This window comes from Protopterus annectens, chromosome 10.part0 (genome assembly GCF_019279795.1).
Source record: "Protopterus annectens isolate FY-2018-M chromosome 10.part0, PAN1.0, whole genome shotgun sequence".
Classification (NCBI taxonomy): domain Eukaryota; kingdom Metazoa; phylum Chordata; order Ceratodontiformes; family Protopteridae; genus Protopterus; species Protopterus annectens.
The window spans coordinates 1,642,783,204-1,642,807,618 of record NC_056744.1 but is presented as its reverse complement, the minus strand read 5'-3'; the positions used below and the strand labels follow the sequence as shown (position 1 = coordinate 1,642,807,618).

Here is a 24,415-nt window from a genome sequence, read left to right as displayed (position 1 = left end):
ACATCCATGGTATGGAGTGTTCCTTCTTCCTCATTTTTAGGTCCAAGAACGAAAACAGGGAGATGGATAGTTTGGCTTAAAGGAAACTTGGATACCACTTTAGGCGTAAAAGGAGAATTAGTTCTCAAAAAAAAACTGTCCCTATGAAAAATGAGATAGGGTTAACTCACCATAAGAGCTTGAAACTTGGACACCCTTATTGCAGAGGTCAGAGCTGCTTCTTCTTCTTCCGGCTTTTCTCAGTTAGGGGTCGCCACAGCGGAACTCCAGTCTGCTAATGATTGCCAGCAGATTTTTACAGTGCCGAGGTGCCAGCCCGACGCCCAACCTTCAACGAAGGCACGACCATTCCCGCATGTCTTTCGAACTCCACTGGACCACGGGGAGGACATGCAGACTCCACAAAGAAGGCAGTCCAGCCGAGAATCGAACGGGAGATCCTCTTGCTGTGAGGCGACAACGCTACCGCTGCACCACCATGGCTATATTGTGGAGGTCAGAGCAAGCAGTAAAATTGTTTTCCATGCTAAGTACATCAAGTCAGCCAAACAAGCTGGTTCAAATGGAGCAAGTGTTAGCTTCTGTAACACAAAATGAAGATCCCAAGGAGAGGACAATGGTTTTCTCGGAGGCCTCTTATACAAAACCCCTTTCAAGAACATTTTGTCATGATAATGCATTGCACATACTCAGTAAACAAGTACCTAAAGGAATTAAGACCCTATCATTCATGCAGTCAGCTGAATGTGACTGATGTCAAGGGGTATCAAACACACCTGTTGCTTTATGAGTAGATCCAGTCTGTGGGTAAGCTTATGGTAATTTACCCTGGCCATTTCCAAATGTAAGGAAAACCATGGCTGCCTGGGCCAGAAGAGAGTCAACACAATGATCTTGAGGGATTCCTTCTGAATCTTCAGAAGTAGCCTGGATATTAGAGGAAAGGGTGGAAAAGCTTACAGGAACATTCCTGTCCAAAGAAAGGAAAAGTCATCTGTCTTCCAGGCCTTCATGCATGGAGTCCTGAAATAGAATCTTGCCAGTTGATTGTTCTGAGAGGAATCTACTTGAGGGATTCCCCACAGAAGGATCGAATTTTGGAAGACACCACCTAATCTAGCTTCTATTTGTGAGGGTCTGCCCTAGTCTTGCTCAACTCGTCTGTCACGCAATTTTGCTTGGACATAATATAGGGTGCCCGGAAAGTGAGATTGTGTTGTGAAGCTATACCTCAAGCTAACATGGCTAGTCAAAAGGGGATATGAACTGACTCCGCCCTTGCTTGCTTATATAACAGATGGCTTCGGTATTGTCTGTAACCACTTGAAGAGGTCCCTGGGACCAAAAATGATTCAAAGTAGAGTGCCTTGTTCAGGACAAACAGTTCCTTGATATTTATGTCCATGTGCCTGTTCTTGGTGTCCCAAACCCCCTGCACTTTTATCCCTCCTGAAACTCTTCCCCAGACAAAGTCCAAAGCATCTGCGGTGACTGCTTTAGAGCAGGGAGGGAGAAAGGGAGACCAGGATTTAAAGATATCTGTTGTCTCTACCAAAAGATTACTCTTTTGACAAATCCCAGCACTGGGATTTGAAAAGATAAAGGGGATTGATGCTGGGACCAAAGACATTTCAGATATCAGTGTATCTTTCTCACATGGAGTCAAGCCAAGGGTATCATGAGAATCATAGAAGCCTTGACACCCCTAATCTTGAGCTATTCTCTCAAAGAGACAGATGTATACATGGAAAACATTAGAAATACATATAAATAAAGATCTATTTTTTCCTGTGGAAGAAACGTTCTTTGAACTGAGTGTCTAGTTGACATGCCAGGAACACAATCCTGTGTGAGGGGAATCTAGAAAGACTTTGAATGGTCTATTGGAATCCCAGTTTGTGTAAGAGATGCCTCAAACAGAGAGATTCAATGTTCTTTCCACAGTAAAGATTTTGTTGTGCATTCAAGGGAGAATTTAAAATCTCATTTTTATTATCATTTGGGAGGTTCTGAGAATGCAGCCAAGCAAACCGCCTTAAAACAGTGCCAGTGGCAAAAAAAATAGAAGTATCAAAAGTGCCATACACATGCTGCAAACAGTGAAGAAAATGAAAGTTGTATACTTACTATAATGACACATCCATGTTGTCTTTGCCTGGTTCAACCTGTGGGGTATGGAATCTGACTCAGATCAGAGGCCGACCATTTCTTCAAGATTTCAGCTTGCCAGGGTCTGCCTCCCCTACCCACACTCCCCAAGAATACCTCAGATTGAATTTGCCCCTCTCTAACTTATGTATGGCACCAACCTAATCGAAGAAGAACTAAAGACCCCAGTAAAAAGGGACAAATAACCTCCTTCCATATGATCACCCTGTGATGAAGGACTTATCATACAGGCAAGAGCAGGAAGGATAGAAGCAAAGTTCTATCATTATGGTAAATGCATTACTTTTGTATCCAATGTTGTGTTTTCTATCTGGCTTCAACCTTCGGGACAGAGTTCCCATCCACTTAACACCCCCGGGAGGCTCTAAGAAAGGATATTGTACAATACTGTAAAACTAAATGAAACCCTGGACCTAGACAATGTCCAGCTTGTAGTGAGACCTACATACATCAGCTAAAGATGCTCTGGAAAAAAAGCCATGTAAGTAGTCACAGCTCAGGTGGCACGACCTTTTGGTTGTCAATGCAAGGTCTTACCTTTCAAAGTATATGCAAAGGAAATGCAGTCTGATAGCCACATGGATTGGGTAGCATAACTTTAAAAACAGGTTTACCCAATATAGACTTTAAAAAGGAAACAAAAAACTGGTCAGACTTCCAGAAAGACTTAACCCTGTTCAAACAGAATTTCAATTGTCTATGAACATCCAGAAAATGTAACAAGCATTCACCCTTGTTGGAAAAACACTGGAAGGTGAATAGACAGTTTCAGGTTATTTTCAGTGGCCATCTTGAAGAAAGGAATGGTCTCTGTGAGAAGAGACACCCTACTGGAAAGCCAGATATGGGAGATTAGCAGAAATTCGAACATACACACCTGGCAGAAATAATAGCTACCAAGAACAATGTCTTCCAAGATAAAGACATCAAATCTGAGGTAAAAGAAGTCTGAAAAGAAGGGCTTGCAATGACCTACAACATAAAGGGTAAATCTGAAGGAGGTACAGGGTCCCAAACGGGATGGTGCAATAGAAAAGTGCCTTTGAGAAAGGCTTTGGAGATTTTCAAGGCAGCCAAAGATACATTATCGCTGCCAACAAGAAAATTAGATATGGCTGCCAACTGCACCTTAATCGTGGAATAATTGGAACCTGTGTTGAACAAATCTGCAAAAAACTTTAGAAATACCTCCAAGGGAGCTGCAAAAGGTTCCAAACCCTGAGAATCAGTCCAAATAGCAAAACATTTCCACTTACTAGCATATACACTCCTAGCAGACATCTTCTGGAAAGAGGATAAGATTTATACAATGGTATCTGAAAGATTGGGATTTCTGGCTATCAAGGGAACTGGAGAAAGCAGGTGGCTAAACTGAGGGTCTGAACACTGGGTGGGTCCAGGCCTACTGGATGGGAAATGAGATCCGATACCCAGGTTGAGTATCTCAGATGAAGCTACAGGAAGGGGAACCATACCTGCCGAGGCCAAAAGGGAGTGATAAGGATCACAGTCGCTCTGTAGCAGACTTCCTTCTGAAGGAACTAGTGGATATGTATACATGAGACTTGGAGGGCAAGCATACAGGACAGCATTTCTGGTTGACTGTCCCTGAGGAGGGGACTAAGGTATAATAGCTGCTGTACTTGGTACTGGAGGAGGAGGCAAACAGGTCACAACATGGAGTGCCTTAGTGCTGAAAAATCCAAGTGGTTACACTTGAATTCAGAGACCACTTGTGAGGAAGAAGAATGTTCCTGCTTAAGTTCCTGCTTAGGTTGTATGCCAGAATGTTGGATTTGCCTGGGGTGTGTGTTGCAGTCAGAAACCGCTGGAAGGAAACCGCCTACAACCAAATCCTCATGGCCTCTAGACATAGGGGGTAAGTTTGGATTCCCCATTTTTTTCAGATACCAGACACATTATCCATCTGGATCAAAATCACACCGTTGGGAAGAGCCTCCAGGAAAGCCTGCAATGCAAGGAGGATGGCCAGATACCAAAGACACTGATGTCAAGGTGGGCCTCTGAGAAAGACCAGGTCCCTTAAACTGTCCTCTCTTCAAAAATCTCCTCCACCCAAGAAGGGGTGTGTCCACAGTGACTGTGGCCCGTGGTGGACAAAGAACAAATAATCTTGCATTGGTCACAGATGTAGACTCCAGCCACCACTGAACCTGATCACAACAAACATTCGCCAGCCTTATGGGAAAATCCACTGGATGCATCAAATAAGACCACTGCACAGCTCTCATATAGCACCTCACTAGACGGACCAGACCTATGGAGGCTGCCATATGACCCAAAAGTTTTAGAAGAGCATGTCCTGTCAGTTATTTGTAAGCAAACAAAACACAAAAGGCTGACTACAGTGGAAGTTGGGATATGGTATCCACGCGGCAGCCTATAAATTCTAGTGTATGGGCAGGATGTAGATTTGATTTTTGATGATTAATGGTGATCCCCAAGGAACAACATAGCTGGAGTAAGGTATCCCTAGCTGTGATTATGGATGCTCCCATGGGAGCCATGAGAAGCCAACTGTCCAGGTAATGGAAGACCTGAAACCCCTGCAGCCAGAGCAAGGGGGCACTGATGAGACAGAATGGTAGTGCTCTGAAATAGTAATGACTGGCTCTTGGCCAGAAGTGCAGGACCCTCCTGGAATGTCTGTCTATCTATATATGATGGTAGGAGTCCTTGAGGTCTATCAAGCACATCCAGTTGTCCTTCCTCAGCAGAGGTAGAAAGGACTGCACCATGACCATCAGAAATTTGGCCTGTTTTGCAAAGGGATTTAGTTTGTTCTAATCCAAAACTGGCCTGAAGTCTGAAGTCCTTGTTTTTCTTCGGTACTAAAACGAACGTTGAGTAAATCCCAGGTGCTCTTTGGTCTGGTTGGAATCGATTTGTCAGCAGCTTCAGAATTTCTACGGCTGCCTGCTGTCTCTCGACAGGGTGGAACATCTAGGAGACGTCTGGGATTGAAATGTGGAATTTCTAAAAATGGAATAGAATAGCCTCTTGAAATGACTCAACACCCATGCGTCCAAGGTGATAACCTCCCAAACTTCTGGGTGTACAGCCAAGTGACCACCCCCGACTGCCTCCAGGGCAGGATAGTCAAGCACTCCTTCAGGACTGCTGAAAGGGCCTCACAGAGAATGGTCCATGGAGGCCCTGGTTCTACGGTCCACCCCTGTCATAATGGTGTAAGAACTGTGGTTATACCTCCCCCTCACACTGTGGGAAGAACTTTCAGAAGGAGAGTCTTGGAAAGACTGCTACATCTTCCTAAAGAAGAGACATTTTACCCCTTTTGATTCCGTGAAAAGGTCTGCTGGGGGTAGCAAACTCTACTGTAACTGTAGATAGTGTCTTTCCATCTTCCTTACTCCTAATCAAAGTGTCTTTAAACTTAGGCCCAAACAGTAAGGAACCAAAGACAGCATTGATAAAGGATGCCTTGAAGCAGTCCGTAAAGTTGCACCTCATCATCCAAGCCTGATAACGCATGGCAGTGCTGCTGCCATTAATTCGGGCCATTCCATCAGCCACACTGGAAATGAGCCTCATAGAAATATTGATCTGAAGTAGGCACTTCATTTGTCAGCAACCTTTGGGATACAGATCCGATCTCCGATCCGAGCCGGCAACTTCTACCACAGCATAGATCCGAGCTCCTAGCTCCTCCCTTTACCCATAATCCCCTGCCAACCCTGACTGACCTCAGATCTAGTTTGCCGCGCTTCAAGCTACAAGCTAGGTTCCTGAGCTCCTGGTTGATCGAAACTTTGTGAGAAAAAAATTGCTATTTTCTTCCTTTTTTCTTTTGCTGTGAGTGAGAGTGAGTGGTTAGGTACCCTATCTAACTAAATTTTATTTTTTTTTGTGATCCTTTTTCTCCTCCCTTCCTCGCTCGTTGCAGTGTGTGTGTGTGTGTGTGTGTGTGTGTGTGTGTGTGTGGTGTATAGGGGTCTAGTGAGTGTGTTTTCTCTTTATTTAAAATTTCAGAGGCCCCTAAAGCCATTTTTTCTAAGTGCACCAAGTGTGGCCATAAGCTTTCACCGGCGGATGGCCACACTCGGTGCGTTAGGTGCCTTGGGGTTGAACACCTCTCCTCTGGATGCACGATTTGCACGGCGTTCAACCCCAGGGCACTTAAGGACCGGAGGTCGAAGCTGATTCTGGCGGACCTTTTGCCCCCAGATCAGGCTCCGGCCTCCGGTACTTCTGTGGCCGCTATCCAGCCCTCGGTGGCGGTCACTCCTGCCCCCCTCCCTCCGGTCAGGACTCAACCTCCCGCTTCAGCTCCAGAGGAGAGGGAGGCCAAGAAAGACAAGCGGAGAGAGAAGCACCAATAGCGGCGGGCCAAGGACTCCTCCTCGGCCCCGCCCGCCAAACGGGCTTCTCCCTCCTGGGCTTCTGGATCACCTCCTCCTTGGATCCGATCCCCTTGCTTCTCACCGGGACCCGAGGAGGGGGTGACCCGGTCCTCGTCGAGGTCATCGATGTGGTACTCCAGGCCTGCCTTGGTGGCCTCTTCGAGGTCCACTTATAGCATGTCGGATGCAGACATGGACCGGATGATGAAGAGATTCATCCAGGTCCAGCTGCAGATGGGAGTGCTCTTGCCTCCCCCCCTCCGGGGGGAGAGCTTGAACCCATTCTTTGCTCCAAATCGCTCCTTCTCCGACCCGTTTTCCGGGTTCGGAGCCGAGCCGCGTTGGATCCGGGGGTGGGTCGGAGCCGAGAGTGCTGGGCACTTTGGCTCCAACTGTTCCCTCGAGTTTGTCGGATCCGACCTCTCGGAGCCATGGGCCGAGCTTCGGATCCGAGGGATTCGGTGTGCATTCGGCTCCGTCCCTGTCGGAGCACACAGGTCCCTCGGATCCGATGGTCTCGGCCCCGGGTCCGGTCCCCGCTTTGGATCCGGGTGGGAGTCGACTCTCGGATCCTATCGAGGGTGGCTCCCCCTCGGCTTTCGCTGCGGTGGAGAGGGCACTGTTGAGTGCATCCGGACCTCCGGTCCTGGCTTCGGCTCCCCCCTGCACTCCCTCTCAGCTGGTCCCGGCTCCCATCACCCGGCCTTTGGGGCAGCCTGCTTCAGCGCCTCGGGGTGTTCCTTCGAAACTTGACATTGCTGGTGAGACTTCCTCGGACAGCCTCCCTGAGGAGGTTCCTCACAAGTCTAAGTGTAAGAGGAGGCACGTGGGCTCCCCCGAGTCCCTTACAGAAAATACGGACTTAGATGAAGGGAAACGCTCCCCAAGATCACCCTCCGAGGATGTCTCCTTTGGAGACATCATGGAAATGCTTAGGATCAGGGGGGGGTTGGTCTGCCCCCAAGTCTTCCTCCGATGAGTCCGTATTCCTAGAGGCGTTCGAAGCAGGGCCATCTACCTCTTGGGTGTCCCCCCCCGACCCCCTGGTGGACATTATTGCCACCAGGGCTTGGAGGGAGCCGGACACTGTAGAGCCAGTCCCCAAGCGTCCGGACAGGATCTTGAGTGCCCCTGCAGAGAGAACCCATTGGAGCAGAGGTCCCCCTGCGGATGCCATGTTGGTGGCGGCGGCCACCAAGAGAGAGTTGGCTCAGGAGAGCCCCACGGTCCACCCACCGAGCAAGGAGTCTCGTGCAATGGACCGCCTTGGAAAGCAGGCCTTCAGTTCGGCAACCTTCTCGATGAGGGTGCTGAACTATATGGCACATGTCATCCGGATGCAGCGGGATCTAATAAAAGAATACGCTGCCTCCCCCCGGAGTCCATGTCGGAAGGGGACAAACAACTGTACTCCTCCCGAATGTCCACTCTATGGTCCATTTCTAACACCTCTATGCGGCTTTTGTCTCACGCCACTGAGGGAGCCGCTAGAGCTGGCGGAGTCAGCCTGGTCATGAGGCGACAAGCCTGGCTCCGACACTGTGACTTCTCGGAACCCTTTAAGGCGTCATTCGTGAATGCCCCCTTTGATGGTTCTGCTCTGTTTGGCAAAACTGTTCGCGACACTTTAGTCCAGAGCGAGGAAGACGTCTGCCGTTGGAGTCCGCTTCTCTGCTCCCAAGAGGTCCTTTTCCAAGAACCAAAAGGGTCAGAAGAAGATGTGGTTCTGGAAATCGCATCAATCCCAGTCTGCTCCGGATAACCAGTCCTCTCGTGGCAGAGGACAGGGAGGACACCGCCCTAGAAGCAGAGGGGGTCCCAGGAATTTTGGGTCCAGAGAACCCTTCTCTGAGAGGCCCACGCAGAACTCCTGAGGGGTTGCCCGGCTGCTCCACTCTGGAGGCAGTCGGGGGGCGTTTTTCGAGGCACCTAGCAATGTGTGAGTCCATAACAACAGATCGCTGGGTGCTTCGCATCATATCCAGAGGTTACCAAATTCTTTTTATTGTAACCCCCAAAATCAGAAGCCTCCCCGACGTACCACCCAGTCAGAGGGAGGCGGCTGCTACAGAAATTCAGCAGCTTTTACAAAAAAGAGCCATTCAACCCGTCCCCCCAGATCAGCTCGGATCAGGGTTTTACTCCAGGTTCTTTCTGGTGCCAAAAAAGACGGGGGACTTGAGGCCCATCCTCGACCTCTCTCTCTCTTGAACCTGGCAGTACCCAAAGAAAAGTTACGGGTGGTCACGCTGCAATCTATTCTCCCCCTGTTAAGGGAGAACGATTGGATGTGCTCGATAGACCTCAAGGATGCGTACTATCACATTCTAGTGGACAGACGCTCCAGGAGGTTTCTCCGCTTCCGGCTGGGAGCCAGTCACTTTCAGTTCAGGGCCCTCCCCTTCGGTCTCACCTCAGCCCCCAGGGTGTTCACCAAAGTCTTAGCGGCAATAGCGGCCCACCTGAGACTCCACGGAATTCAGGTCTTTCCGTACCTGGACGACTGGCTCATTACCGCCCCTACAAGGCATCTGCTCTGTTCATGCAGGGATTACTTCCTCAATCTTGCTCCACATCTAGGATTGACAGTCAACATGGCCAAGTCCTTTCTGGCTCCTACACAGGTAATAGATTTCATAGGGGCGAGACTGGATTCCAAACTAATGCTTGCTTTTCTGACTCCAGATCGGCTTCAGAACCTGAGGTTGCATGTACAGGCCATCCTCCAACTTCAAGCTCCACCGGCGGAATTGGTCATGAGGGCTCTAGGGTCCATGGCGGCAGCAATTTCTCTGCTGCCCTTGGCCCGTCTGAATATGAGGGTCCTGCAGTGGACCCTTCAGGTGCAATGGTCCCTGTCTCGCAACCCTCTGTACCATCCCATTCCCCCTAAACAGGACTTGCAGAAGGTCGCTCGGGTGGTGGCTCCAGTCCCCGAGCCTCCACACGGGACGTCCATTCTCGATGCCTCCTCCCATCGCCACAGTGACCACGGCCGCTTCTCGCCTGGGGTGGGGGGGGGCATTATTCAGGCAGAACGGTCCAAGGCACGTGGAACGACATAGAGACCTCCTTGCATATCAATGTCCTAGAGATGAGGGCGGTGCTTTTGACGTTGCAGGCACTTCACGACCTTCTTCCGATTGGGACGATTGTGGTACATATGGACAACATGTCAGTGGTCTGGTACATCAACAAACAGGGGGGAAAGTACAGTTGTGTACACCTACCATAAATGTAGATGTTCGAGTGTCTTCACTGTTGCAGTCATGACTGTAGGGTTCTCCCCTGCCGGCAGGCAGCCCTCGGTCGGCCAGAATTCCAAAGTCTGGGTCCGGCGTCGGTTGTTCAACTCTGCTCCCTGACGTCAGAGCGCCAGGAGTATAAAGCTGACAACCGATGCCATCTTCTCCAGTTTTTCTTACCCCAGATGTCAGGAGTCCCAAAATGAAAATGGTCCCAAAACCTTTGCAAATACAGCTCAGAAGAATGGTGAAAAAAGGAACCACACAAAAGTAAAAATAAGAGGGGACAGGAGGGAGGGAAACCCAGACTGCAACAGTGAAGACACTCGAACATCTACATTTATGGTAGGTGTACACAACTGTACTATGTTCATCGTGTTTCACTGTTGCAGTCATGACTGTAAGGTAGAATCCCAAAGCTGAAAGAAAGGGAGGTGGTCATAAAGAAGAAGGGGCGGCTAAAAGGCCCTGCAAGTCTGCAGAGACAAAGCCTGCCCTAGACTTAGAGTAGAGAGGCAAATTGTAGTGCTTAGAGAAAGTATGCACTGAACTCCCAAGTTGCAGCTTCCAATATGTCCTTGGTAGGAACTCCCCTGAGGAAGGCTGCAGAAGTGGCAGCAGCTCTGGTGGAATGAGTCCGTATGGTCCCTGGAATTTGCTTTCCATGGTGTGAATAACAAAATCTGATTCCATGTGCAATCCATTTAGAAATGGTTTGTTTAGAAATGGCTTTACCTTGGGAACTTGAAGCATAAGAAACAAACAATTGTTCAGATTTTCTGATGTCCTTGGTTCTGTTCAGGTAAAAACGTAGTTGTCGATGTACATCCAAGGAATGTAAGATCCTTTCCCCTTTATTTTTTAGGAGTGGGGAAAAAGGTTGGCAAGTGGATAGTTTGATTTAAAGCCACTTTAGGCATAAAGGTCGGATTAGTCCTCAAAGATACCCTGTCTTGATGAAAAGTAATATAAGGTTCCACTGCCATAAGAGCTTGTAACTCAAACTCTCCTGACAGAGGTTAATGCCAACAGGATAGCTGTCTTCCAAGATAAAAACTTGATGTCAGCAGAAGCGGCAGGCTCAAAAGGAGGCAAGGTTAGTTTTTCCAAAACATAATTGAGATCCCAAGCAGGAATAGGAGGAGATCTAGGAGGTCTTAAGTTCTCAGCTCCTCCGAGGAACTGTCTCATGAGCTGGTGGGAAAAGAGGGGAGGCTCTGTATTATAATGAGCAGAAATAGCTGAAGCATGGATCTTAATGGAAGAGAAAGAGAGACCCTTATGTAAGAGATCCGTCAAGTAAAGCTGAATTAAAGTAATGTTAGGAAGAAGAGGATCAAAATCCTGAGCCTGCATCCAGGAACAAAATCTTTTCCATTTTCCCGCATAAGATTTCCTAGTGCTAGGACATCTAGCTTCCAAAATGACATCCATAACCTGCTTGGGTAGGAATGAAGAAATCAAAGGCCCTGGATTAACCAGACCGCCAGGCTGAGAGTTCTGACATTAGAGTGTAGAACCTGACCCTGATGTTGGGACAGAAGGTTCGGAGACTGAGGTAAAATCCAAGGGGGCTCCAGGCATAGGTTTATTAGAGTTGGATACCAAAACTGCGGAGGCCAATTTGGAGCCAACAAGATTATCATCTTGGGTTTGTCCTGTTTTATCTTCAATAAAACTCATGGAAGAAGAGGTAGAGGCGGAAAGGCATATCCCGAGAGGTTCCTCCAACTGAATGACAGAGCATCCACTTTCCAAGCCTCTCTGTGGAATGTCCTGGTGCAAAAAATCTGCAGCTGATGATTTAGATGGGATGCAAAGAGATCTATGTGAGGACATCCCCATACTGCTGTTATCATCCTGAATATTTTGGTGTCCAGCATCCACTCGTGTGGATCCGAAAGGTTTCTGCTCAAACTGTCTGCCAGTAAGTTTTGTTTTCCTGGTAGAAACTGAGCTTGAAGATCCAGATTGCAAGTTAGAGCTGTGTTCCATAAATCCATGGCTAATCTGCAAAGGGGGTAGGAATGAGATCCCCCTTGCTTGTTTATGTACCACATAACTGTGGTGTTGTCTGTCCGTATTAGTAGTTGTCCTGGCTGTATGAGATTCCTGAAGGCCAATAGAGCTTTCTGAACGGCTAACATCTTCTTTAAGTTGATATGCAGGTGCTTCTGATCCTTTGTCCAAAGGCCCTGCAGACAATTGCCCTGAAAATGGGCTCCCCAAGCATAATCCGAGGCGTCCGTGGTTAGAATCTGAGAGGCAGGAGGTAGACGGATGGGCTTCCCTTTGTTTAGAGCACATGCCCTGGACCACCAAAGAAATTCCTTTTGAAGGCAAGGAAGGACAGGAATCAGTATGTCCAAACTGTGGTAATGCTGAGACCATACACTTTTTAGGTACCACTATTTTCCTCATGTGTAGTCTTGCATATGGTACGAGAAGGATGCAGGAGGCCATGTAACCCAAAGCCTGCAGGAATTTCCTTGCAGATAGATGGGTCAGAGTTGCCAAGGCCTTGAAAGTTGATGCCAGCTGTAATTGTTTTTCAGATGTCAGAAAAGCCATCTGGGTTGTAGTGTTTAGAAGAGCATCCAGAAAAGTTATCTCTTGTGATGGTGTCAAATTTGACTTTTTTACATTTACAGAGAATCCCAGGAATTTGAGGAGGCTTTGTACAAAATGTAGATGCTGGAGTAAGACATCCTTGCTGTCTGCCTGAATTAGACAATCGTCCAGATAAGGGTATATTTGAATTCCCTTGAGTCTGCAGTAAGCTACTACTGGAGCCAGGCATTTGGTGAAGACCCTGGGCGCAGTAGATAATCCAAAGGGCAGCACAGAGAATTGAAAGTGCCTCGATCCGGCCTTGAACCTGAGGTATTTTCTGCGATCCTGCCTGATGGGAATGTGTAAATATGCCTCCTTTAAATCCAAAGTCACCATCCATGCGTCTTTGGACAGCATTGGAAGTAACTGCTGTAGAGTAAGCATCTTGAATTTTGGAATCTCTAGAAAGGTGTTCAAGACCGACAGATCCAGAATGGGTCTCCATGAATTTTGCTTTCTTGGGACTAGAAAGAGCCTTGAGTAAAACCCTTTTCCCAACTCTGAAAGAGGTACCAGTTCTATGGCATTCATAGCCAAAAGAGCTTCCACCTGGTTTAAGGCCTCCGTCCATTGATGTTTTGGAAGGTCTGGCCATCCGTTTGACCTTGGCAAAGTATGAAAATGGAATTTGTAACCTCTTAAAATCACATCCAAAACCCATTTGTCCTGGGTTATTTGAGTCCAATTTTGGTAAAAAAGAGAGAGTTTTCCTCCGAGAGGGGCTTCCAGGCAAGACGTTCCTGCAGCCCAACCTAGGGAGTCATTGAGTTTGTTTCCTTTGAGACTGCGGTCTGTCCTCTCCTCCCCTAGGGGTAGAAGCAGTCCACTGCCTTGGTCTATAAGCAGCCTGTGTTTGAGGCCTCCCTCTGGAGCGTCTATATCTACCCCTTTGAGGCCTGTCTGAAGAGGGAAAGGACCCGTTTTTTGATGGCCAATTCCTGCTAAATCTAGGAGGCTGTACTTGTAAGAAATCTTTAACTGTTTGCATGGATTTCGCCTTATCCTCCATCTTTTTAATCACGTCTTCAGCTTTAGATCCAAACAAAACATATGCTGAACAGGAGCATCCAATAATTTAGCCTTTACTTATTCAGGTAAATTCTATTCCTTTAGCCATGCATGCCTTCTAATGACTGTGCCAGAGGCCGCAGCCCTACAAGAAGCCTCCAAGGCATCAAATCCACAGTGTAAAACATGCTTCCCAACTTGTTCAGTGGCATGCAATAAGTCATGTAATTCCTTATCCTCTGCACAGGCAGAAATGGAAGTAAATTTTTGTTTTAAGACAGATAAGAGAAATTGCTGATATTTAAGCATATGAAACTGACAGTTTAAAGCCCTAATGGACAAAGTAGCAGAAGTGTACACCTTTTTGCCCCATCTTTCCAAGGCTAGAGAATCCTTTTCAGTAGGAATAGGATTTTTGGCAGTAGCGGCCTTAACACCCTTAGGACCCTGTGAAATGGTTTCAGGGTCAGCAGTAGGATTCTTGTATAAAAACTGATGGGAATCAGGAACCCTGTAGTACCTATCAGGCTTAACAGGAGCAGGAGGAAAGGAATCAGGGGTTAAATTAGCCTCCGAAAAGGCATCATCCACAATATCCAAAACAGGAGGAATAGCCAGGGGTCTATGTTGGGGTAGAAGAAGAAAATCCCTCTGTCTTTTCTTGGATTCTGAATACTCCTGTCCCTCCCAGTGAAAATGTTCCCTCATTTCATGCAGAGTTTCCCCAAAAGAAAAATCCTCAGGAGGAGAAGCTGAAGGAATGGATTCTTCCGCATCAGAATCCTCATAAGGAGGGAAAGAATATTCCTGATCAGAAGAAGAAACTGAGGAGACAGAAGCCTGATCAGAGGAATCATAACAAACATCCTGCCTTGGCCTTTTGTCTGGAGGGGGATGAGAACCCCTAATCATTGTGAGTAAATCCTCCGCCATCTTGAGTAACTGTTTCTGTGACTTGGGAGCCGGTTCAGAAGAGGCCTGTACTGAAGTCTTTGATTTAGAAGGAGTCTTTGCCTTTGTCTTTGGCTTTGCCTTTACTTGAAGCTGAGTAGGCCTGAAAACCCCTTCGGAAGCCGGTACCTGCACAGCGGCTCTGGACCCATCCGAAGGAGCATTGTCCGAAGGTCCTGCAACAGAGATATTTAAAGGCCTGGTTGGCTCCTCATGAGAGTCCGTTTCGGCTGTCAGTTCTGAAATGGCCGATGACAGGGGCTGCAAAAGCACCTCACTGACGATGGATGAACCTGAAGCTGGCTCTACATGTGCACTATCATCAGATTTGGACCTCGGAGACCTGTCTTTATCCTTGCGACGCTTGTGAACTCCGGTAGATGGAACCTTGTCCGATGATATTTTGTAGTTAAAGCGCTTACCGAAGTAATGAAAAGCAAAATCGTACCTTCGCTTGATTGTACGCTGATTGAATCTAGCACAAAACCGACAACTAGCTACGTTGTGGTCAGGGCCTAAGCAAGGAATACAGTAAGAATGAAAATCCTTATGAGGTATTTGCTTCCCACATGAAATACAATTATTAACTTTTTCTGACATCGGAGTGGAGCAAGAAAAAAGTTTCCCCAACGGGGTTCTAAGCTTTGAGTGGAAATATTCGTCAGGAGTCTACCGACCGGCACTTGCGAACTGCTATCACCGCACGGCAAGAAAGACTGGAGAAGATGGCGTCGGTTGTCAGCTTTATACTCCTGGCGCTCTGACGTCAGGGAGCAGAGTTGAACAATCGACGCCGGACCCAGACTTTGGAATTCTGGCCAACCGGGGGCTGCCTGCCGGCAGGGGAGAACCCTACAGTCATGACTGCAACAGTGAAACACAATGAACATCCAGGTCTTATCCTCTTTGTCGCGAGGCCATGAGAGTGTGGGAATGGGCGATATCCACCAACCGCTTTCTCACTGCAACGCACATTCCGGGATGGTCCAACATCCTAGCAGATAGGCTCAGTCGTACAATCCTGACTCCATACGAATGGTCTCTCAATCCTATAGTAGCACAGCGAATATTTGTCCAATGGGGGCAACCCTGTTGCGATCCTTTTGCCTCTCCCTCAAATACCAAATGCAACAGTTACTTCGCCCTAATCCCCCCTCTGGGGGAGTCCCCGAGAGACTCTCTAGTACATGCTTGGCCTCCCGGTCTTCTTTACGCTTACACTCCACTGCCCCGATACTAAAACTTTTACAGAAAGCCAGTCGGTTGGGGAGCAAGATGATCCTCATTGCCCCATTCTGGCCTCGTCAGACGTGGTTCCCGTACCTATAGTCTCACCTGATTCATCCGCCCTGGATTTTGGATCCTCTTCCGGATCTCATTACTCACCCCCTGGGTCTTCCGACCCCCAATCTGGTCAACCTCAAGCTGATGGCTTGGTTGCTCCAGTTCCACTCTTGATAAGGACTCCCGGAATCTCCTCACCAGTCAAAGCCATTCTAGTAGCAGCACACAAGCCATCCACCAGAAAGGTCTATCGGAGTAAGTGGAAACGCTTTTCCATCTGGGCTGTCATTTAGATCCTTTTACAGAGCCTTTAACATCGGTTTTGGATTTTCTAACTACCCTTTTTCATCAGGGGGCTAGCTGTTCTACAGTCAAGGTGCAACTAGCAGCGATTTCGCACTATCATGTAGGGCATGAGTCTGGCCCTCTTATTGCCTCCAAGCTCTGTAAAGCTTTCCTTAAGGGTACCTTCCTCCTCAGACCTCCTGTCAGGGAGGTAGTACCCCCATGGGATTTATCTTTAGTTCTACAGGCCTTGACAAGCCCCCCCCTTTGAGCCGGCGGCCACGGTTGATCTCAAATACCTCTCTTGGAAAACGGCCTTTCTGGTGGCCACTACTTCAGCTAAAAGAGTCTCTGAACTTCAGGCTCTCTGTGTCAAACCACCGTATTTGACCTTCCGTCAGGATAGAGTTTACCTCAGGATCAATCCGTCTTTTCTGCCTAAGGTATCTTCCGAAGCAAACATTAATCAATCTATTAATCTTCCCGTGTTCTTCCCCAACTATCAGAACAAAGGAGAATATAAGCTGTATTCTTTGGACGTGCACAGACAACTGTGCTTTTATATTCATCGAACGGCTGGTCATAGACAATCCGACCAGTTGTTTGTCTCCTTTGCCAAAACCAACCTAGGCAAGTTGGTTTCTAAAGTTACCCTGTCACGATGGATAGCTAGTTGTATTCTCTTAGCATATCAGAGTTCGAGAAGGCCTGCACCTCAGGGAGTCTGCACTTATTCTACTAGGGCCGTTGCTACATTGGCTGCTTTTAGATCTAGGGTTCCCTTGGATGATATTTGTTCCGCAGCCACTTGGGCTTCATCCCATACCTTTATCAGTCATTACAAACTGGATGTTGTCTCCAGAGGTAGGGCGTCCTTTGGCTCTGCAGTGCTCCGGAATATCCTTCCATGAAGGCCACCCAAGATTCAGGTAGCTGGGGAATCTGTCCCAAAGGTTGCTGACAAATGAAGTGCCTACTTCAGATTAAGAAGTTATGTACTCACCATAACGTTCCATCTGAGTAGGTATCTTCATTTGTCTGCGACCATCCCACCCGCCTTCCCCCTGACCAATATGATTCTAAGTAGGAGTTGTCTTACATGAGTCCCTTCCGGGACACACTAGCAAGTTGTTATATGGGGCAAACTTGATCTGAGGTCAGTCAGGGTTGGCAGGGGATTATGGGTAAAGGGAGGAGCTAGGAGCTCGGATCTATGCTGTGGTAGAAGTTGCCAGCTAGGATCCAAGATCGGATTCGTATCCCAAAGGTTGCAGACAAATGAAGATACCTACTCAGATGGAACGTTATGGTGAGTACATAACTTCTTATTATAGACTGTAGTGTGGACAACTGAGTCTCAAAAATCTTCTGTGCTTCTGGGGACTGCTGTGTCTTGATACTTCTTGACACTTCTGATACTATATCACATTGAAGTCTTGTCAATAGAGAAAGATAGTCAAGAGCCCTTGGAGCAAATATAGTTGAGGAATAAGAGCACTTTCTCAAACTATCCAGTGGCTGGGAGTCCCTATTTGGGGGATAGACCATGGAACTCTCCTCTGAAATGTCCTTTTTAGTGGTGGTGGCCATGATGATAGCATTCACAGATGGAACCTTACTGTTTCCTTCCACTCCCTTCACGGCACCAGGTCAATAATTGTGCCAGGAGGTAGAGCCATCCAGGGTGTGGACAGGCCACCAGTAAGGCCTCCATAAACACAGACTCCTCTGGAGAATGGGTTTCAGTGGTCCAGCCCCCACACTGGCAAAGAAGCTCCAAAAGACGGTCAAAGGAGGTGTCACTGTGGACCACTCTCCTTCCTTGATGTCATTATTTTTGTCATTATTTTCCATAAGGGATTCCTCAGGGAAGTCCAGGTGCTTCCTTTTGCACCATCTTATCCATAGGTGAAGAAGCAGAAGAGGAGGAGGAGGAGGCATCAGCCAGGAGGAGAGCCTTGAGGACCAGCCAGGCTTTCCTCTCACTGATAGCCTAAGCACCAAACCCCCTCACAAATGAAACAAGGGATCTCCAGATCAGCCGCCCTGGCAATAAATGCACAGACCACGTGCATCTTGCAAGGGAAATTTGTGCCCACACACCATACACTTCTTGACAGCTTTCTGATCAACAGCTGTAAAGCAAAAGAGACGAGCACTACCACCAAACTCTAAGACATTACAAGAAAATTCACCCAACATACACACAAAGATCAAAAATATCAGATAACCTAACTACCTATACCTACTATACTAAAAATCCTACAGGATAAGGGAAAAAAGGGAGAAAACAGAGACCAAATCCTACATAAAAGGATACACTCCAACGATGGCACGCTGAAGCTGCTATCCTGGATTGGCAGCAAACTAGATCTGAGGTATTCCTGGTGGAATGAAGGATTGTGGATAGGGGAGGTGGAGCCTGGCAAGTTGAAGTCTTGAAGAAATGGCCAGCTTTGGATCAGAGTTGGATCTGATAATCCACACGTTGAAGCCAGATGGAACAGATGTCAATCTAAGTGATTTAAAACACATTTTACTGACAAAAATAAACTGCAGATAAAACATTCCTCATACTTTCACAATTTGTCAAGACAAACTATCATATGAGTCTGACAATCCAAAATAGTTAAAATCAAAGTTGCAGAAGTATCCACTTTCTTCCATACCCATCAATAACTTTCCCATCTTTATAAGAAAGAGAAGGACTGGAATTAACCAAGTCCTTAGCAGCAGTGCAATTAACTAAAGCTATAGCTCCTGGATCAGGTTTGGGAACAGTGTACAAAATTTAAAGGACTGAGGAACTTCATACATCACATCTGCCTTTTTAGGGGCAGCTGGCTAACTATCAGGAATGCTGCAGGCAGTAATGCACACATCCTCCAAAGCAGGCAGAAGAGGAGGAATGGGTGTAGATTCTAGAAACTCCTTTGACAACTTTTAGTATTTTTTGAGGGACTGAAAAACCTTACATGTTCTACCACTGAAAACACAAAGGCATTCTAGCAATAGTCTCAAAGAAAGAAAACCCTCACAGGTAGAATTAGAAACTGATCTCTCCTCTCAGTTTGAATTAGAAATCTGAGGGGAAAAATCCTATTTCTGTTCCTACATCTTCCTGTTCAGATTCAGAATCTTGAACCTCAACAAAAGGAGGCATCCCACTTTCTTTAACCAGAAACTACTTTACAAGAAGGATCAACAGCCCGAATTAAACGCCAAGCCAGAGTAAAGTAAACAGTTTAATTTCCCTCCATAAACAGAGTAAGTGCACATGCTAAAAAAAAAGATGACTTTCCAAGAAAAGGAAATTTGAGGATGGGTAGATGCATGCTTGGTTTTTTGTATCTTTTTGAAAGGAAAAATTGGGCCAACATTGTTACAAATGGGAACAGCTGCTTCCCCAGGAATATGCTTCTTCCAGGACTGGCAAGAAAGGCTCTCCTTTGCCCAATGAGGGGACCCAAAAAAATGCAGAGGGCACGGCTAACCCCCAGTCCATATTGGCTGCACGTTTTACACCAGAGGGTTCCAGGGTAAAAGATGATTGCTGTGAGGTATAACAAATGGACAAAGCAGAGTCACCCACCTTTGGCTAAGGCAAACTGACAAGCTTGCTGTGGTGGCAAAGGATGTTTGCTTCCCTTTTACTTTGTGGCTGAAGGACAGACCATGGGACACGTAGTCTGCTCCTTGGTTAAGCAAAAATGGTGACTCATTCCTGGATAAGATAAGCAACAATTGCCAGTTTTTGACAGAAAAAAAACACAATATAAAGTAAATTAAAACACTATGCCAGTCCCACAAAAGAAAACAAACCACAATTTCTCCACAGAAAGAAATGTTCTAAGTTAGTTGACACTACTTTTATACTGACAGAAAAATGAATGCTCCATTTAAAAGTACATTAGACTCGAGAAAGTTCACTGAAACACAACACTTCTAACTTTTGAAGAGGAAAGTAATAAAGCATCAACAAAATTAAGAAAATAGAAGTTTTTTCCCCAAAGGAAACTTTTGTGCCAAGCAAAGGAAAGCACAAGCCAACCACCGAACCTTGAAAGCCTCGGAGGAGTGTACTCTTTGGTGTTAGTAAAGCTCTGAAGGGCTTTGCAATCAAACTTGTTTTTTAGTCAGATCAGCTCAAGCTGCTTCACAGTCTGGGCCATTGAAGGTGCCCTGAAGCTTTGGAAGCTGGTCTACTGTTATATCCTTAGCAGAATATAACCCGTATAAGCTAAGGCTACTGCAGAAGTGATCAATACAATTAACGTTTTGGATTGGTAATGCACAAAAGGCAGGTTTAGAGTAACTAAAAAGAGCAACTTTAACACAAATGAAAAGTACAGACACTTACAAAACTAGTTATAAAACACTTCTTTCCTTGAGTTTCCCCCAAGCCATTTTTAGGTAATCAGTGTTAAATGGATGAACACATTTTAGCCACTGAATTGATTATTAACAAGTGAATAAATGTGTCTGTCTGAGCTAACGGTCACCAAAACCTAAATAAACAAAAGGTATTATTTTTAATTTACACTAAAAACAATGCCTGACAAATTCATTGTACAAAATAATAGTTTAGTACCCATGCATTGGCCCAGACTGGCCACTGTTTACCATGTCCACCATGTTGCCAAAGAGTGTGCTCATGCGGTCCTGATTACTTGACTCTGCTGTAGTAAAGTGGTAATCCATGACTTGGTTGAGGTGACTGTGAGGTATTCCTCCTCCCCTGTCAGAGATCCTATCAACAAGTAAAGTAAACAGTTTAATTTCCCTCCATAAACAGAGTAAGTGCACATGGTAAAAAAAAAAGATGACTTTCCAAGAAAAGTCTGGGTGTAGAAAAGGATTTTTCCAAGGCACAGTCTGGGAAATTACAGTGAAGACTGGCATCCATCAGACAGTCCTTACAAAGCATAAATATACTCCAGTGGGAGACATTACAGTCGGTAATATGAGAAGCATAAATAAAGAGGACATGACTGGTAAACCCATGCACAAAGAAAAATAAATACAGAAAAGGGCAATCTGAAGCTTGCATATGTACCTACAACATAAAAACAAAGAGCTCGGAATTTTATTCAATTCTGTCAGACAACAGGATAGAATCTCACAATCTGCAATCATGAAAAAGAACAAAATACAGCCCAGCAAAACTACCAGGTCAAGAAAATACCCTACATTGATAATATCCTTTGTTTTTTTGGATTTAGTAAACTAAAGGATATGCAATTGTGGTACAACTGCAGAAAATATTTTGCTAGCACATTAAACAGTTTTGTGTAATTTCATAGAAGCTGCTTTAAATGAAATCACCTGTTGACAAAAATTATCAATACTAAAAAAAAAAAAAGTTTCACACAAACAAACAAAAAAAAAACAATAATGACTTTAAGCCCCCTTACCCCCCAACCCTGGGTGTCCCACAAGCATGGGGAAAGGGAAAACACTTAGCAAGTAAAAATTCCAGCAAAAACTCTGTAGCAACAAAATTTAATTACCAGGTAAACTAAGAAATTACATATACACACAACAAAGCACAAATTCCTGTTACTGTATTTTAGTTAAATTGACTTTCAATGCTATTTATTCAACAATAAATAACTCAAAAACACCAGCAATTCTATGCACATCATTTCATATCAAGATGCAAGTAAAGCAAACATAATCGTGAAAACCAGCAAAACACTGACTATGTAAAGCTAGGCATATGACTAGACCTGGGGTATGAGATTTTCAAAGAAAAAATTAACATAATTTATATTACAGTTAAGGAAACAAAAAACACCTTTACAATGGCAGTTAAAGCAAATAATTAAAGACTATGATAGCTTTAACGAGATACTTACTACAGCAAAAGGTATAAGGTTTGAACCTTTCCACCTCCATTTGCATACTCTCTAAGCAAGTCAGTTTGCCAGACAATGCCCCTAGGTTGCCCCTGAAAAGTGACACTTGTGTTCTGTGGCCTTACCATACACAATAGATCCTTTCATTCACACAGGTCCTTGTAGATGCTTGTCAGATCTTTTCCAGCAACATCAGTGCTCCAACCTTGAGCTTCATCAACTTTTCCCCTCCCATAAGTCATCATTCCCCCAACTTACCTCGGATCTCAACTGATGCTTGAGATTCAAGAGAAGAATATTAAACTGGAACCACAGCTTAAGAACATTCTTTGCAAATAGCACAATCCTTTATGTCTTATAGTAGGACAGGAGATGGTAGGTGGTGCTACGGAAAACTCTCTCTCAAGTTTATTTTTCAGAAAATTTACTTTTTTTTTTAAAAAATAAGTCACATAAAATGTTTATGTCAAAGGAAAACTGAAAAAAGATGCATGATTATGCAAGATATCGTTTCATACAAGTAGTAGTTTTATACATTTCAAGTGCCTTACAAATGCATTTTCTCTATTAGCAATCTATATTGTACTGACAGCCAACTGAAGGCAAAGTAAGTGGTGAAGGAGTTACGGGATGTTATGTTTAAAAGTTAGTTTTAGAAAGTTAATGAATTGTGTCAGGTATCAGTGGAAACCAGATAAATCAACAGTACACTCTGGCTTTCATGTCTCGGAAATAGTGTGCACCAGTACTGAATATTACAAGGTTAAAGCCCAATACATCTTAAGCACAGGTGGTCTATGTCTTTAAAAGGCATATTTGTGAAGTGTTCGTGTGAAGCTCTAAGCAAGGACCATGGATACATTAATAATTAAATGATTTGTTGAAAGTAAAGTCAGAGTTCTGCATGCATGAAATTGATAAAAAAGCTATACATGTTGCACTTTTTCCTTTCTTCTTTAAGACTGATCTAAAATTATGGCAGACAATCTCCCAGCGCTGTTTTTGGAACAAATAAGTACTTTGTACATCGTGAAGCATTATTCTTGTCTGAGACTAAAAGGTAAAACTCTGTTATTTGAATTTGTACTATGACATTTGGCGCCTTAAGACTAGGATTCTGAACTCTGGTATTGCTGCAAGGCAGTGTGGAATAAATTACAAGGGCCCAGCCCAGAAAGTTCTTCTGTGAATTCCATGCTGCTTTGTACGGAATAATCAGAAACTCAAATACATATTTAGGCTGTGCAGACATGCTACACTAGGTGGGAATTTTTTTTTTTTCATTTTAGATAACTGTAGTTAAAAGAGTAGAACGAGTGAATAACTGTTTTGTTGGATGGACTGTTTGATAGGGGTATGAAAAAAAAATAGTGCGAGGACCCCACAGTAAATAATGAAAAGTTTATTAATGTGTATGCTCATACATTAGAAAGAGATGCGCCTTGTGTCCAGGGCAGTACCCTCAAGGAAGAAGACTAAAATGTACGTGGTAGGAGAGATTTCTTTTGTTTGTGTGTTGTGAGAAAAAAAAAAGAGATTTAAATCAAATTCATGTACCTATTAGCGTGCTGGGACATACGTGGGTGTGCTGGTAAATCAAATTCATGAGCCTATAGCATGCTAGAACATAGAAGGTGTGACTGTATGAAAGTACCCTCAGAGGGTCCAAAACAGTTGTCAGTTCTGGACACAGTACCTATCCACCCTGTTATCTTGATTGCAGTGCTGGAGCTGTAAGGTTTGAGATTGTCATGGGACGAAAGCAAGTGAGTGCTGTGGTAAAAGGCTGATTGAAATCTTTCCTCTGTCAGTGCTGTATGACAGACTCCCTACCCTTCCCTCCGTGAATGGTGTTTGAACTTGTGTAGTCATCTTAGGTAAATTACCAGGATCCAGAATCTACAAGGTAAATCTTAATAGGAAAAATAGGAACAAAGTTAAGTAGAGGCAGGATGGAACCCATGCAAAGGGAACACCTGCATGTTTTATGTATCATAATTATGGGAAGGAAAGTTGTAAGTATTTGAATGAGTGGTTTCAGCTTACTAAAAATTGCCCTAGTGAAATATTTCCATTAAATGGAACTTATGGTAAGAATAAATTAGGGAATACGAAGGGCATTTTGGAAGAAAATAAAAACAAGGAAAGTGGGCAACAATGGGCAGTATTTTATTCTTGGTATACTGAAGCTCTTAAAAGAGAAAAGGAATCAGCATTAAGGGAATTCCAGGACATTAATGAGAAGTTACTACAGCAGGTAAAAGAGGTCAAGAAGGCAGTAGAGACCAGTAAAAAGGGATTCCTTTATCCTCTCTTGGCAGGTTTGGAAGAACCTGGAAATAGCCAAAAAGCAGAGACTTCAAAAGAGGATGATAATCTTCCAGTAGCTACTGCACCCCCACCCCCACATGTACCGCTACGGGTGTCTCCTGAGCAAAATTCTGCTGCTTCTCAGACACCTGCATTCTAGACAACTGTCGAATGGCCACCAGGTCAGGGTGGTACTGTTACATCTCAATCTAGTTCCCCTGTTCAAGCCTCATCTTCAGGACCGGTATCTGCAATCACAGTTTTTCTTCCCCCTCCTCCTCCCTCTCATTTTCTACCTCTCCAACAGGAG

The 24,415-nt window shown here is 45.3% G+C and overlaps 1 protein-coding gene across 2 annotated transcripts in view; it reads right to left on the bottom strand.

Moving 5' to 3' along the window:
• LOC122813834 (3-methyl-2-oxobutanoate dehydrogenase [lipoamide] kinase, mitochondrial-like) overlaps positions 1-24,415 on the bottom strand; it is a 455,066-nt gene that overhangs the window by 3,085 nt on the left and 427,566 nt on the right. For both annotated transcript variants that reach the window (XM_044086365.1, XM_044086364.1), the window contains one exon: positions 20,529-20,687. In XM_044086365.1, coding sequence (XP_043942300.1) covers positions 20,529-20,687 — 159 coding nt within the window. The remainder of the gene's footprint in view (positions 1-20,528; positions 20,688-24,415) is intronic.